At 34.1% G+C, this 14,603-nt stretch overlaps 1 protein-coding gene across 2 annotated transcripts; it reads right to left on the reverse strand.

Moving 5' to 3' along the window:
* On the reverse strand, positions 1-4,696 carry LOC132598556 (ferric reduction oxidase 6-like). 2 transcript variants are annotated; one of them, XM_060311499.1, is made up of 9 exons: positions 3,835-4,696; positions 3,639-3,732; positions 3,346-3,546; positions 2,160-2,394; positions 1,709-2,036; positions 1,345-1,621; positions 988-1,243; positions 468-900; positions 1-372 (listed from the first exon to the last, which is right to left on the reverse strand). In XM_060311499.1, exons 1-9 carry the CDS (start codon positions 4,055-4,057, stop codon positions 203-205), a joined length of 2,217 nt encoding a protein of 738 aa, XP_060167482.1. In that variant the 5' UTR covers positions 4,058-4,696; the 3' UTR covers positions 1-202. The 2 variants fall into 2 exon arrangements, with proteins under 2 accessions (XP_060167482.1, XP_060167481.1); XM_060311498.1 differs by having other exon boundaries at positions 3,346-3,552.
* Between the last annotated feature and the right edge of the window lie 9,907 nt (positions 4,697-14,603).

A 14,603-nucleotide genomic window follows, 5' to 3' on the forward strand; every position in this document is an offset into this window, starting at 1 on the left:
CGAGCTATCAAATGCTTACGAACATTGGCGGTGCCAAAATTTCCACTAAAATGATTCAAAATATAAAGAAATAATCACACGAAGCCAAGGCACTCCAACATCTACTATATATTATATATATAAAAATAATTTTAACCTTCTTTATAAGGTGTAATTTTTCTATTTCTGGTACCCTAGCTTCGCCCATGCTTACTGGGGTGACCTAGAGGTCAAAACTGTGGCTGTTGAAATGGAAAATAGCCTGATGGCCACTTCTCTGCAAGTTTTGCCTTCTGCACTCTTTAGCAACACTGGACTGGAGAGTAGGAGGACCACACACTAGCACACCAATATCTACATTTCCCCAAATCTTTGCATGTGATGCAAACATCTCTGTAGAAAAAGAAGTTTAAACACACTGCCAAAAAAAAAAAAAGGGGGAGAAGTATATAGACCTTGTAAAGTTCAAATATTGCCTCTGAACATACCTTGTAAATCCGGTCTTTGACCATATCGAATATTATTAACAAATCGACCCTCTCCAAAACTCTTATGTAAAGAGATCTCATTCTTCTGCTGCAGGACGTCAACTTTCTTTGTGGCGTCGTCTGATTCTTCCTTCGATGAGGTTTTCCTGTCCCAAAGATGCCATAAAGCGATAACGAGACCCCCAAATATAAGAACACTCGCAACCATGGATCCAATCAACAAAAGCCCCTTGTACCACCAATAATATACATTGAATGCATTTATGTAGAAAATGTCCACTAATGCTACAGTGATCACCAACCCTATTGTGGATACTATGACATATAATCCTGACCATACAACATTTCCAGTACCAACCAAACTAGACATTCTACATCCCTTGAAGCCAGGGGAGATTGAGGGGTGCATTGCTTTGGGTACCCTACCCTCCTCCTGAGGAAAAAAAGAAGAAGTAAGAATTGAAACATATAAATAGGGTGATGATACATAAACAACATGAAAACAGGAAAAAGCAATTACCAATGTAGGTTGTGATTCTCGAGTCACAAATGTTTGAATCTCGAGATTCAGTTTTTCAGAGAAAAGTGGACAGATTGCCTCCATGTCAACTGTATCCAGAAGTGGAAGCTCATCCGAATTTTTAATCGCCCATACTATTAGTATATTTCTTGGCAGGCAAGGTTTGCTATCATTGATACGGTGGAGGATATCACTCAAGATAGCTAGGAAGGGGGAAATTCCAATTCCACCTGCTACCAAAATGAGATTTTCATACCTGAGAGGAGAAACATCATCAAGCCAATTACTTAGTCAATGACTTAATAACTGGAAGAAAAAAATTGTAAATTTAATACATATTGCTGTGGATATACATACGTTAAGTGGTATGGTGATTCATGGCCATAAGGACCTTCAACAGAAGCTATTATTTTCTTGTTATGCTGCAAAAGGGGCGCCTTCTCGGATTGTTCTACAGAAAGGTTCAAGATGTTCCCCTTCAGTTTTTTGGTCCAATCTCCAAGACCCTTTATGAGAATTGCAAGATGATGTTTGCCATCAAGGGGACTAGAGGAGACACTGAAAGGGTGCCACTGCAGCCAGGACAACTCGCGTATTTGTAAGAATATCCAGCCAAGGGCGTTGTAATTTAAATCTACATCGCGAGGGAAGAAGTATTAGAATCACTGAAAAATGCAATAGTGAGGAAATTAAATGAGTTGAGTCAAGATTTATTCTTTACTTGCAGGTTTTGAAATAACGAGTTCAACGGTTCCACAAGGAAAGCATGTGGTTGAAAGTATGTCAACAGTTTTTCGTGACTGGAAGAATCTAAGGAAGCGATCAAGCATAAAGAGGAAGATCCCAGCACCAGCTATCATGAAGATGAAATCACCGACATGCAAGGCTAGGAACACCACGAACACCACATACAATTGGTGCGTATAGAAGAACAATTCGAAATTTTTTCTCCTTACTCCAGGAAGTGAAGTCACCCACATCAGTAAACCAGCTGTAAGGCTGATAACTCCTGGAAGATTGGCTACTCCTTCGTTTTTCCAGTCGACTAGCTGTATTAAACAAATTTGGAAAAGTCTAATAAAGATGCATTTCATGTAGTTGGGCCTTTATTATATAGTACTAGACTACTAGTACACAAATAAAAGGAATCTCTATGGGCCTTTAGAACTCACTTCTTCCAGAAGTCGCCCCCGCATTGCCCAGCAAATCACATAGAAGAGACCATGAAGGGTAAAGAGAGCCATAGTAAGATGTCCCAGCCAAACGTGATATCTAGTGGCATGTTCAAAAGGGATATCTATAGCTCGAAGAAGAACTGAACCCCGTGCAACAGGCAGAAACAAAAATGCTAAGCAGACTAATCCAATGAATCCAAAACGAAAGCCTGTTAGCTCCAGCAACAGAGCACTGAAAATATTACAACAGCAGATATTAGTGGAGCAAAAGCTATAATTAGAAAAAGAAGATCCTGCTATCAAAGGAGCCTTCAAATCAACAACTATGAACTAGTTCTTTTTTTATTTAGCAGATGCACAAATTACAAATTGGGTTGACAATGAAGAGAGGGCATAGAAGACAAAGAGAAAGTCAATCTATCTTTCCTGATTTAATACCGCAGGGGGATTAAGATAATGTGCAATAACTGAATTTAAAAAATCTTTCGTTTATATGGGTGAAGTGAGTAAAATCAAACGAATGTACAGAATAGCCTGGAATTACCTAGTGATGCAGAAAGTTAACTGTATTCAATTGATCTAAACCAGTTTTAGAACGAGACAGGAATAAACATCAAAAACTATGATATAGTATTTATTATTTAGTAGGTTGAGTCTAAATTCTGTTTGAAAAACAGAATGAAATCATTAAACAGGCTCTGAAGTCTGAAGTCATGTTTAGCTCAATCTTCAGTTAATTGGAAACTTCAGTTATTCAAGAAGAGTGCATCAGTACTTTCAGAATTCTAGTACCCATGCACATTCTGGAGAACTAGTATAAGAAGATAATATAAGAACAAACTTGAAAGAAAAACCAACATTTGAATTAAGGGCATTTGAATTAAGGGTAAATTGGACTGAAACATTTCTAAATATTGTGCAATTGAGGGCCCAGAAGGATGCAAAATAAGTAATTTTAGAGAGCATATCAGGTAGTTCTTTTGGAGAATGGATAATGATTTATATAGCCCAGCCATACGTGTATATATAAAAGGATTAACGTAACTTAGTTCTCCGAAAATATGATCATTTTGACAAGTCAAAATAAGATGGTTTAAACTATAGACAACAACAGGCCTAAATGAGCAGGTTCCCAAGCTTAAATAGCAGGTAACATGATCATGGTGACAGAATTATATAGTACCTTTTTTCTTTCATGTCTTGCATATGAAACGACGATAAGAGGTCCACATTCTGTATAGTGTACATAATTACAGCCCAGACGATGTACCCTGCGAAGAGCATAATTCCAATCATTTCTGCAGCTGTAACCACACCAAATGGTCCATCCACCAAAACTGGGAATGTCCATAAGCTAAAATTTGGACCTTTTGCATTCTTCTTCCTGCAACTATTAAAAATTCTAGATAAGTTCACAATTATGTACGCTATCTACCTGATCATGAACATCCACTAACTACTAACAGATAGACATACACTTGACGTTCATCTTCACCATTGAGAATGAGACGAACAATCGCAAGAAATGCAATCATGAAAATTGGTAAACTGAACATCAAGAATACGCTGCCTGCAATCCAATTAACAAAAAATGAAATTAGCTACTACTAAGATATTGGAAACAATGATAAGTACATCACAAAAGCAAGAAACTTTCAAGTTGGAAAAAAACCTGTGGAGCCAAAAATAGTTCCCTGGGTGGCTTGAATAAATCTAAATTGCTGTTCGTTGACGAATTTTATAGGCAATATGGAAATAAAAGTTGCCCATGCAATGAAGATCACCCACATTATTACTTTGATTGTTGATGATACCAAAACAGGTATCTTCTTGATATGATCAAATTCATCTTCTTTTTTCAAAAGAAGAGGTACTTGCCCTGAGAGTTCACCCATTTTAGAATCTTGAAATTACTTGACAACAACGCTATATCAAACCATCCATAAAGCAGTTACTAATTTATACCAAAAAAGACTTCCGAAGAAACCAAAGACATCAACATTCAATCAGACTATTTACAGGATTTAAGCCGAAATCTTGAAAAAATGAAGCCACAAAAAATTGGACCACTAAAAATTTACTCTTTCCCCACTAGGAAATGGATGATGAATACAGTGATATGTCTATTTCATTGTTAATATACTAGGAAAGGTCAGTTCATTAGTCGTGAAGACGCAGAGAAATACGAGGTTCTTCTCAAAATTGAAAATACTGATAAGTTACATGACTTTATTAGTTGGAAGTTCAAGAATCCCATTGGAAATGAGGTGGATCCATGTTCTTAGTATGGACTATAGAAAATACTAATTATTATAAAAATGAGTAGCTGAATAAAGTCCCACATTGATAGATGAGAAGATTGGAAGCCTATGGAATCTCTTAATAGTGTGAGGTCTTTTTGAGAAAATCAAATTTGTTCAAAGCGAACAATATCACAATATGTTAAGAGCGTATAGATGCTTTGTGAATCCATGATCAGCTTAATTAAAAACTGTCCCATGTGTTTCTCGTCTATGTTTCATCACGACACTCTTCCTCTTTTTTTTTTTTTTTTTTTTGGTATTACATCAGTAGTACTATAACGTTTATTGATGGACCATAGTCCTCTTTTTTGGATTAGAGGAATTTCAATGTCAAATTGTTATTGTAGGTGTTGAAAAGAGAAGATACTACATTTATGGGGGCGGCGAGCAGTTATACATTCTTCAAAAAGAAAAATGAGTGGAAGCAAATAAATTTGATCTCTGCCTTATTCACTCAACAGTGCCGAAATTTCGCTTGCCGGAAAAAAATCAAGAATTTGTAAAGAGAATAATTTGGCTCGACTGATAAGCTGAAAAAAAAAAAAAAAACTAAGCAACATCTAGGGATGTAAATGGGGCGGGTTTAGGGGGACTGGGCAGTCAAGCCTTGACCTGTTAACTTTCTTTTCTCCTCTTTATTTTTTACTTTGCAGCATGGTATTTTTTTAAAACTTCATAAGATTTTTAGAATTTGAATGAAGAAATAGTTCCCGAAATGCTTATAGTGCCTTCTTTGTAATCTATTTTACTAGTTTTTTTTTTTTAAACACAATTTAATAGGAGTAACAATTTCTAGCACTAGAATTCTACTTGAAATTAAGAAGATGCCTTAGCTAGCTTCAGCTTCTTGGATTTTGTTATATTCTAATATACAATACGTAAGAGGTTTGTCTAGCAGGCAATTTTATTATTAAGTCGTCTTTGAAAAAGATATAGTTGACCTAAGGAATATAAAAAGAACAAAAATAGAAGATATAAATAAATTACTCTAATACAAGACAAAGCAGAATGGAAGTATACCAGCACATCAATTAATTATTTGATTAGCATCTGCTTGCGTGCTTCAGAAGTAACAGTTTGTATCTTTTATTAGTTGATTAAAAATTCAGCGATTATAAGGGGGAAAAAAGAAATATTCAGACTTCGTCACGTTTTATTCAAGTAAGTATTTCATTAGCATCGAAAAAGTTAACAAATTGAGTGTACTCTTCCTCAATACTAAGGTTCTACTCTAATTTGGCTCTATATCTTACTAGTGTACTTGTTCGCGCTTCATACGGTCATAAAAAAAATTAAATACAGTTGAAAACTAATCTTACTAAGTACTTTTTTAAAAGGGAACTAATTTTTATTAATCACATATTTCATAAAAGAGAATCCATGAAAAATGTTTTAGGTTAAATATGAAACAACTTATATAAGAAATCAGTATATGTGAACGTGAAAAAGTAAAATATTAAAAGAAGAATTAATGAAAAGGAAAAAGATATTAAAGTTAGTGGAATGGAAACTTGAGATGTGATTGCTTTTTTCTTTTTCCACTGAGGCCCTTTTCTTAATTATATTTTTTGTATGATTTCGACATTTATGTTTTCACGAGATTCACACTTTGTATTTCTCTAAATTAAATAAAAAATAGATTAAAAGAAGGAAATCACATAATATAAAAATAAATTTAATATACCCTATCTTTTGTGAACAATTTCGAAGTCGTGCATATAAGATGCATACTCTCTAATTTGAGTTGTTTAGTTTTTCACATCAATATTTTACCCATTCCCGCTTCTTCCTCCTCTTTGCTAACTTCATTACCATTCACTTTCTCATTTTCTTCTATTCGCCAATCTAAAGGATTGTCATATCAAGATCACTAAAAAAAATAAAAAAAAATAAAAATTAGGAAACAAAAGACGGTTAGAACAAAATGCATTTAAAAATAAACATAAAAAGAGAACAAAAGAGAGAAACAACTACATGAGAGAGAAATGAGGAGAAGGGAAGGAGGTAATTAAAGTTACAAAACATTAAAGCGTATTTTCACATTCCAAATGAATTACTACATTCAATATATATTAAATTCCCAGAAACGGAGTAAGAATAATGGAGCGTAAGAGTAAATGAGAGGATTAAGAATATGTGATTGTTGGACATGTTTGTAAACCTAACAGGAGTGATATTTATATATGATTACACAAAATAATGAACATTAATCACAGGAAATGAAAAGAAAACAAAAAATTAGAGTTATTGAGACAATTATTCTTAAAATTACATAAGTGATAGCGATATCCTTCTTTTGAGTCTACACGCTTCTGTTTAATATGTCGTTTGTATGCTTCTTAATAAGACAAATCCCCTCTTTTTTGTTCTTCTTTTGCTTGCGCACCAATTCAAAGGCTAAGGGACCTTTCCTTTGGTCAATGATGAAGTTGGTTCTGAAGGATCAAATAGGTCATGGCTCGAGGAGCCATTGAAATCAAGGTAGCATTTACTACAATATGCAGTATATACGCAACACCACAAATTTAGATAATTTAGGAAAGTGGAAAATAAGTTAAGTAATCACACACACTCAAATTTAAAATGAAAAAAAAAAAAAACTTAAGAAAAAGAAGATAACATTTTGCTATGAAGCCTTGAATCACAATAATAAGACAGTGTTATGCACGACACACTTTTGCCATGAAAAGGGTTCTCGCCACCACTAACTCTGTTCAAAATATAATTTTAAAATTAGAAATTTAGAAAGAAAAAAAAAGAAGTAATTTTCTGATATAAATTTATGAAAGCCCGATAATATGTTGTACATTACCATAAACTTTATAACGATCACCACAAAGAAATAAAAACTGTCAACATAAACATAAGAATGAGGATAAATTATACCATAACCCTTAATATAATTCACTTTAGATATATATCTTGCACAGGTCGTCAATATCCGGAACATTTGACCAAAAAGTAAATTAAAAGAAGGCTAACGAAATATTTAAAATGAAAAAAAATTAAATATTTAAAACTAAAAAAGATTTTATAAGAGTAAAAATCTGCAATGAGATAGTATACCTTCTGAATTATGGGAGGTCAAATACAAGGAGTGCTTATATGTGCTATTAGCTATCCGTTCATGACCGCCTGAATATTTTGAGCATAAAGGAGAAAATCTCTTCAAATTGACATCGGAAGGATTGTTGTATAGCATGTCACAAAACTCTCACAATTAAATTTAATACTCCGTGGAAGCGAGACGCAAAAGACTCATCTACAATTCATATCACAAATAATAGAATAACAATCTGAATATATATCATAGCAAAGTCATCTGGTCTACTTTCATATAATATAAAAATTAAATATTAATTGGTAAAGTAAACTAAAAGTAAAGATAAAGAGAGAAAGATTTCTTAATAACTCAATGATATTTACATTATAGCTCACGATTGTGTGAGAAAAACTTGTGGCCATCTAGTTGAAGACAATCAAACAATTTATAAACAACTACATATACTTTACCATACACAATAGAGAGAGAGAACAAACATGTGAAAATTAGACTTTTAGGCATAAGCTTACAACTGCAAAATTGAAATACCATATGAATGGACAATCTGAGCAGAGCCAACTATATGGAAGGAGATTCAAAACATAAACATTAATGTGTATTAGTTGTTAAGCTTAATTGGAGATTTAATATTTGTTGACCCATGAACGGATGAAATGAGAAAAAACAGATGAAGAAGATGAAAAAGCAGAACCATAAATATGTATTAATTATTGAATTTAATTGGAGATAAGAATGATTTTTAAAAATAGAATAATTGAGGGAAATAGGAGAAAATGTCAAAAAAAAAAAAAAAAGAGGACAAAAAAGATAAATAGAAATGGTGGCCAAAGAGAAATGCTACATCACCTTATCTATGTCTGACTTTATATTATATATAGATTTTTCTCTTGCTTTCTGTTTAGTAATAAAACATTAATGACCTACAATGAAACAAACCTTAGCTCTGTGTTCAAAACAAAACGGGTCAGTCCTATTTTACCCGACCCAAATATAACCCGAGTCCTTGCCTTGTTCTACCCTGCCCTGTTAAAAAATTTCAAAAATTAAATTTTGCCCTACCTTTCCCCGCCTTAGTATGAGGTTGTCCTACCCTGCCTTGCCCAAATTGTCATTCCTAGCAATTAGTGCGATGTTGCATTCTTGTTAAAGATTCCTCCTCTCACTTCAGAGATTTTTTTTTTGACCAAAAACAATTACTAAAAATCTGAAGCTATAACCTTTACACAAAAAAAAAAAAAAAAAAAAACTGAAAGTCTGAAGTTATAACTTCGGCAATTACCAAAGACTACAATCTAAAGATAAAAGAAACTGTATTATTGGCATATAGGTAATTACTTTCTTCGCTTCAATTTACGTGATATAGCTTGAATGGTACAAACCTTTAAAAAAGAAAATTGATTTTATGCATATCATAACATTTGTATGGTTATTTAACTTTTAAAGACTTTTTTTATAAAAGTGAAACAAAAAATGTGAAATTCATTATTTCTAAACTTAAAATTTTAATATTCCTTTTAAAACGGATTAAAATCGAAAGTATATGGAGAAAGCACTTGATAATGACTTCCCTTTATCCTTTTTAAATGAGATTCTTCAACTACTAGTCCCTACCAATCCCACAAATATTAACCCTCACACTTTGTTCTCCCCCAGTTTGCCCTTCTCAAAATAGAAAATTTGCTCATTCGCAGATTTCCAGTAAACAAGTTTAAGCATGGATACATCAGTTCTTCACCGCTTTCTTTTAGTTTTAATTATAATCAAAATTTGTGTCTTTCTTTTTCTCTACTGAAAGGGGCGCCAATTTAAAAAAAAATAAAAAATATGTGTATGATTTTCGAGAATCAATTCCTCGACAAGGATTTGACAAGACTGATTAAAGTACTCCCTCCGTCCCAATTTATATAACATCATTTGACCGAATAAGAAATTTAAGAAATAAGGAAAGACTTTGTTATGTTTATCAAATTGCCCTTACTTTAGTGCCTACTTTTGTTAACTTTTCTTCACAACAAGCACACATTTTTAAAAGTAAGTGGGACCTAACAAGGGTAAAATAGAGATGGTATCATTAAAGTGTTGCATAATAAGGAAAAGTGACATTCATTTTGAAACGGATTAAAAAGAAAATGGTACCATATAAATTGAGATTGAGGGAGTATTACATTGTCTAAATAAGAAAATCAAAATAAAGGAAAGGCTTAAATTAACACCGTACAAATTAAGTCATCTCATTTGGAATTTGGAAACCCATAATAATTAATAACGATTGGATGTTACGAAAATACTTAATAGTAAGACCCTTTGTAGAGGTATATTATGATGATTATACTAGCTGAAATTTCACACTCGTATTAATTAACAAAAAAACAAAAGTTAAATCTTATTAGTGGACAATTTAAATATCTTGAAGAGTCGATTTTAAAAAGAGAGGACCTACTTGGGTGGATGATAAGATGAAGCATTTTTTTTATCACCGATATATCAGTAATTTTCTTGATTTTTTAATCTATATTTTCCATGAGACGATAAGGCTAGACTTTGATTTCATGATTTCTAGCTCTAATCTTCATTTAGGTGTGTTCGAATGACGAAAATCATATTTTAGAAAACATATTTTCTATAAGAGAGTCATTTTTTATAAAATGTTTTTTTTCTATCAAAAGAGAGAAAATGACTTCCCTCATTTATAGACGGAAGCCATTTTCCTTACAATTAATCTTAACATTTAGCTTCATGTTGTTTGCTCCAACTACTACTTACATTATTATTAATCTTCTAGTACTCAAGAAAATTTTATCAAACCACGATCCGACTTGCTATTATTACTGCTAATTTTTAATTATATTTTCCCCATTAAATAGTTTTCACTCATCTATCAAACATTGAAATATGTTATTCAAAAGAGAAATATTTTTCATGAAAAACAACTTCCATTAAAACCAAACACACTTACCTATACTTTATATTATTTCTGTTATATTAGGTGTGAATTATCTTATACACTTGGTCCGGAATATTCTCACTTTTATGCACATCTCTAACCCATAGGATAGGCCAAAGTTATTGCTTCTCTGAATTTTTTTCTTCTAAAAACTACTTTCTAGGGGGGAATTTTCACCCTATATAATTTTCAAATTGTGAGGTAAACAAATAAAATCATAAAAACCAATAGTGTAGCTGGTTCTATGTGAAGATGTCCTACAATTAGTTGCTAAGAAACACAAAATTTTATGATCCATTAGTTTTTGGAAGAGTGCAAATAACTATACAGAAAATGATGGCAAATTATGCGTGTCGTGTAGGGTATAAAATGGGGCGCCGGATTATTTATTGACGTAAAACTACTCAAATTAATGTGATGTGAGCAAATTGATTGTGACATTTTTCACAAAGAAACCAGTCACTCATTCCTCATCCAAAATCAACATCAACAATACAATAGGTCCACTTGTAAGAACATTAATGATCCATTGAGGAATCTTTTGGTGTTTTTTTTTTCCCCACATATTGCTAGATAGAGATAACAGTCTCACTCAGCCAACCAACAATCGGGGGAAAGTAGAAGTGGTAACTAGAAGTAAGAAGTTATAACGAAGTCTAACATATGCACCAAACTAAGGTAAGACATAACTTTCACACACATATTTGTCATTTAACTATCATGGTCTGGGCGTGACACGACTCTCGATGCCTTGCTGCATGTGATCGAACGAACCATATGGCTTGCTGAATCAACATGGGGCATGAACTGATGCGGAATATATTTTAAAACATAGATAGCCTGAATAACATGAGTCATCATAATACTAATGAAAATACTGTTTAAACGTGTTGCGGAGATAATCTGGAAATATAATAAGTATTGAGCCAATACTGGCTATACGACTCTGAACATCTAACATGATATAACTGAACTAGTCTATGAAACCTCTGACATGAGTTTGACTGCTAAACTGTTTACCGGGACGAGGCTCCCGGCATACCTTGACTGCATAAGTAACATGAAATAAATAAAGAAAGCACCCCGAATGGAATGGGGCTCACCAATAGCTGATACAGGCAAAGTACTAACGAGCTCATCCGTCATCCTGTAAATTTGCATCGTGAAATGCAGGCCCCCAGACAATAAAAGGGGACGTCATTACACTTGAATTGTACTGGTATGTAAAGCAACTGAATGAAATAAACATGACACATGAAATAATAGAACTGAAACTGAACATGAACATGAATATCATCTTACATGAATAAAATAATTTAAGTCTGTAAAGATACCTATGGAAGTGCATTAGTATAACCGACATGTAACCACCACGTAAGCACGTGGTGTCTGATCTCTGCCGGATCAGCTAAGACATCTCATACCTTGCCAGGGTATGAGACATGAACATGACATGAATGGATCCAACAACCCACAATGGGTAAACATGAAGGAATCATCCTCACTGAGCGGAGCGATCCTTATCCTACGCTGGCATACGTAGTTTGAGGCTTTCTAAGCCTTTTCGGTAATTTGTGCAACTCCCTAAACATGAACATAGATATAATTGGCTTAGTAGCTTGTCACGCCCCGAACCATGGCCTGGGCGAAACACGGCACTTGGTGCTTTACTGCATGTGACCGAGCGAACCACATGGCTTGCTGAATCATCATGAGGCATAACATGAGCGGAATATAACGTGAATGTATGATGAACCTTTATAAAACGTAGTAAGTCATAATACTTAATAAAAATACTTATTTAAACATGAGTGCGGAAATAACATGAATGAGCCAAAATGGCTATACGACTCCGAATGTCTGACATAACATAACTGACTTGTCTAGTATATGAAACCTCTATCATGAGTCTGACTGGAAAACACACTTACTGGGACAAGGCCCCCAGCATACCTTAGATGCATAACTAATCATAAAACAAAAGTTGACTAAACCCCGAATGAGATGGGGCTCACCAATAAGCTGATACGAATGTTGTCCTACTGAGCAGATGTGTCGTCCTGTATATCAGTACCTGCATCGTGAAATGCAGGCCCTCGGACAATAGAAAGGGGACGTCAGTACTTTGAATGTACTGGTATGTAAAGCAACTGAATGAAATAACGTAGGACATGAAATAATAATGATAGGAACTGAAACCTGGTCATGAACATGAATACATATATATATAAAACATGGTAAAATATTATAAGTAGGGAGAGCAATAACTTATAACCGATCCATGGTCTGGTGCTTGCGTCCCGTCAGCAGAACACTCAGTCCTTGTCAGGGAACATGAGATTTAATAAAATATGAAAGGATCCAGTCATTATGAGAGATCGTCCGGGACATGGGTGGAGTGATCCTCATCCTACGGTGGCTACGTAGTTTCAGGCTATCTGAAGCCCTCCTCGGTAATTAAAGCAACTCCCAAAAACATAAACATGTAAAATAAGTGGCGCTTGCTGCCCATGGATTTCATGAATATAACTTGCTTGTACATGGATATCATGAATTATAACTTGCTTGCATGAACTTGTAAAACATGTATAGTATTTTCTTGAAAATAGCATAATATATCATAAACTAGCATGCATGAACCCATGGAATGAGATATATGGGCTTTTCATAGATTACAGACAGATTCTTAATAATCATAAAGAAATATTAAGAACTCAATTATGGAATTATAACAATTCATACATAATATAATCATGGACATGGACCTAGGGTTATCATGAACATGGTATAGAAACCCTAGTTTTTGTAAAGAATCATAATTTATGGATTATGAGGAGTGGGGAAGAACAATGATGTTCCCACACGTAGATAGTAACTCTACATACCTTAATCGCTCCAAAACTTGAAGAAAAGTCTGAATCTTTGAAGAAGAATTCCAAAGTCTTGAATTCTTGAACCTTGGGACGGGTTTTCTTGAAAACCCTAGTCTAGGAACAATGATTTCTTGCTTATATTATTAGAGAATATATATTAGAATTGAGTTGGAAGGGTTTACTCAAGTTAGAAAGGGATTAGGAACTTGAATTCAACCTAGAATCATGATAAAACTTACCTTATAGGGTTCTTGAGGCTTGGGACTTGTTCTTCCTGAATTTAGGGTAATTTTTTGTGAATGGGGTGTTGGGGAAATAAACCTCAAATCTTAAATATAACTTAAAACGTGTAAACCGACTTTTGACCCGAAACCCGGCCTTTTATGCATTGGGTCCGCGACACATGTGCATCGCGTGACCCCCTGCAGGTCTATATTTAAAGAGGGTGTTTTTGTGCGATCGGCCCGTGACGCGGGGCCATCGCACGCGCCCGCACAAGCGGCATGTGTCGGTTCTGTACAGTGTTCGGTAAAATAGGCATAACTTCTTGTACATAGGTCTTTTCAAGACCCATAATATACCGTTGGAAATATATTTCGAAGGGCTACAACTTTTATGTTTCAAGTTTTCTCAAATTCCCAACAGATTTTCACGAAACTTGACTGGAAGGCAGACGTATCGAAAACTTAGCCGATTCTATAGAATTTTAAGTGCCTTACTATTAGCCATATTAAGACGATCATATATCCTTGCTCCGATCTCTGATTGGTCTGGTCCTTATATCGTTAGAAAGGTATTTCTACATACTACAACTTTCATTAAGGGTACTTTCCCAAATTCCCAACTAATCAAGGATTTATGGCTTCCCGAAGTAGGCCTATCAACCATTTTCGCAAAACGTTCAAACCTTCGGTTTTTCCACTAAAACTCTAATGATATGAGTCTAAACTTAGTTCCAAGATACGGGGTGATACATAGCCCATGAATTAAATAAACATGATTCGTGATTGTATTAGAACATAAAGATAGATATATAGTGTAACTTGTATGAAAACATGGATGAATATGTCGAGATAGATTCGTTAAAAAAAACGAGATGGAAAAAAAAATCTACAGCTATGATGTATCGTGATATGTATAATAGTTGGGGATTATGGGACAAAAAATAAATCCACTTGGTTTCAGACTGAGTACAACCCAAAGTCATCATTCCCTTTGGTTTTCACAACCAAAAAATTATTCTGAAGGTTTACAAGA

This window comes from Lycium barbarum, chromosome 6, assembly GCF_019175385.1.
Source record: "Lycium barbarum isolate Lr01 chromosome 6, ASM1917538v2, whole genome shotgun sequence".
Taxonomy (NCBI): Eukaryota; Viridiplantae; Streptophyta; class Magnoliopsida; order Solanales; family Solanaceae; genus Lycium; species Lycium barbarum.

Bases quoted from the DNA above. Each gene is read 5' to 3' on its own strand.
- LOC132598556 (XM_060311498.1), bottom strand. From the start codon at position 4,057: ATGGGTGAACTCTCAGGGCAAGTACCTCTTCTTTTGAAAAAAGAAGAT. The intron at 3,733-3,834 runs GTTTTTTTCCAA...ATTGGATTGCAG, and splicing joins AACTATTTTTGGCTCCACAG to GCAGCGTATTCTTGATGTTC. The intron at 901-987 runs GTAATTGCTTTT...TTTTTTCCTCAG, and splicing joins GAGAATCACAACCTACATTG to GAGGAGGGTAGGGTACCCAA.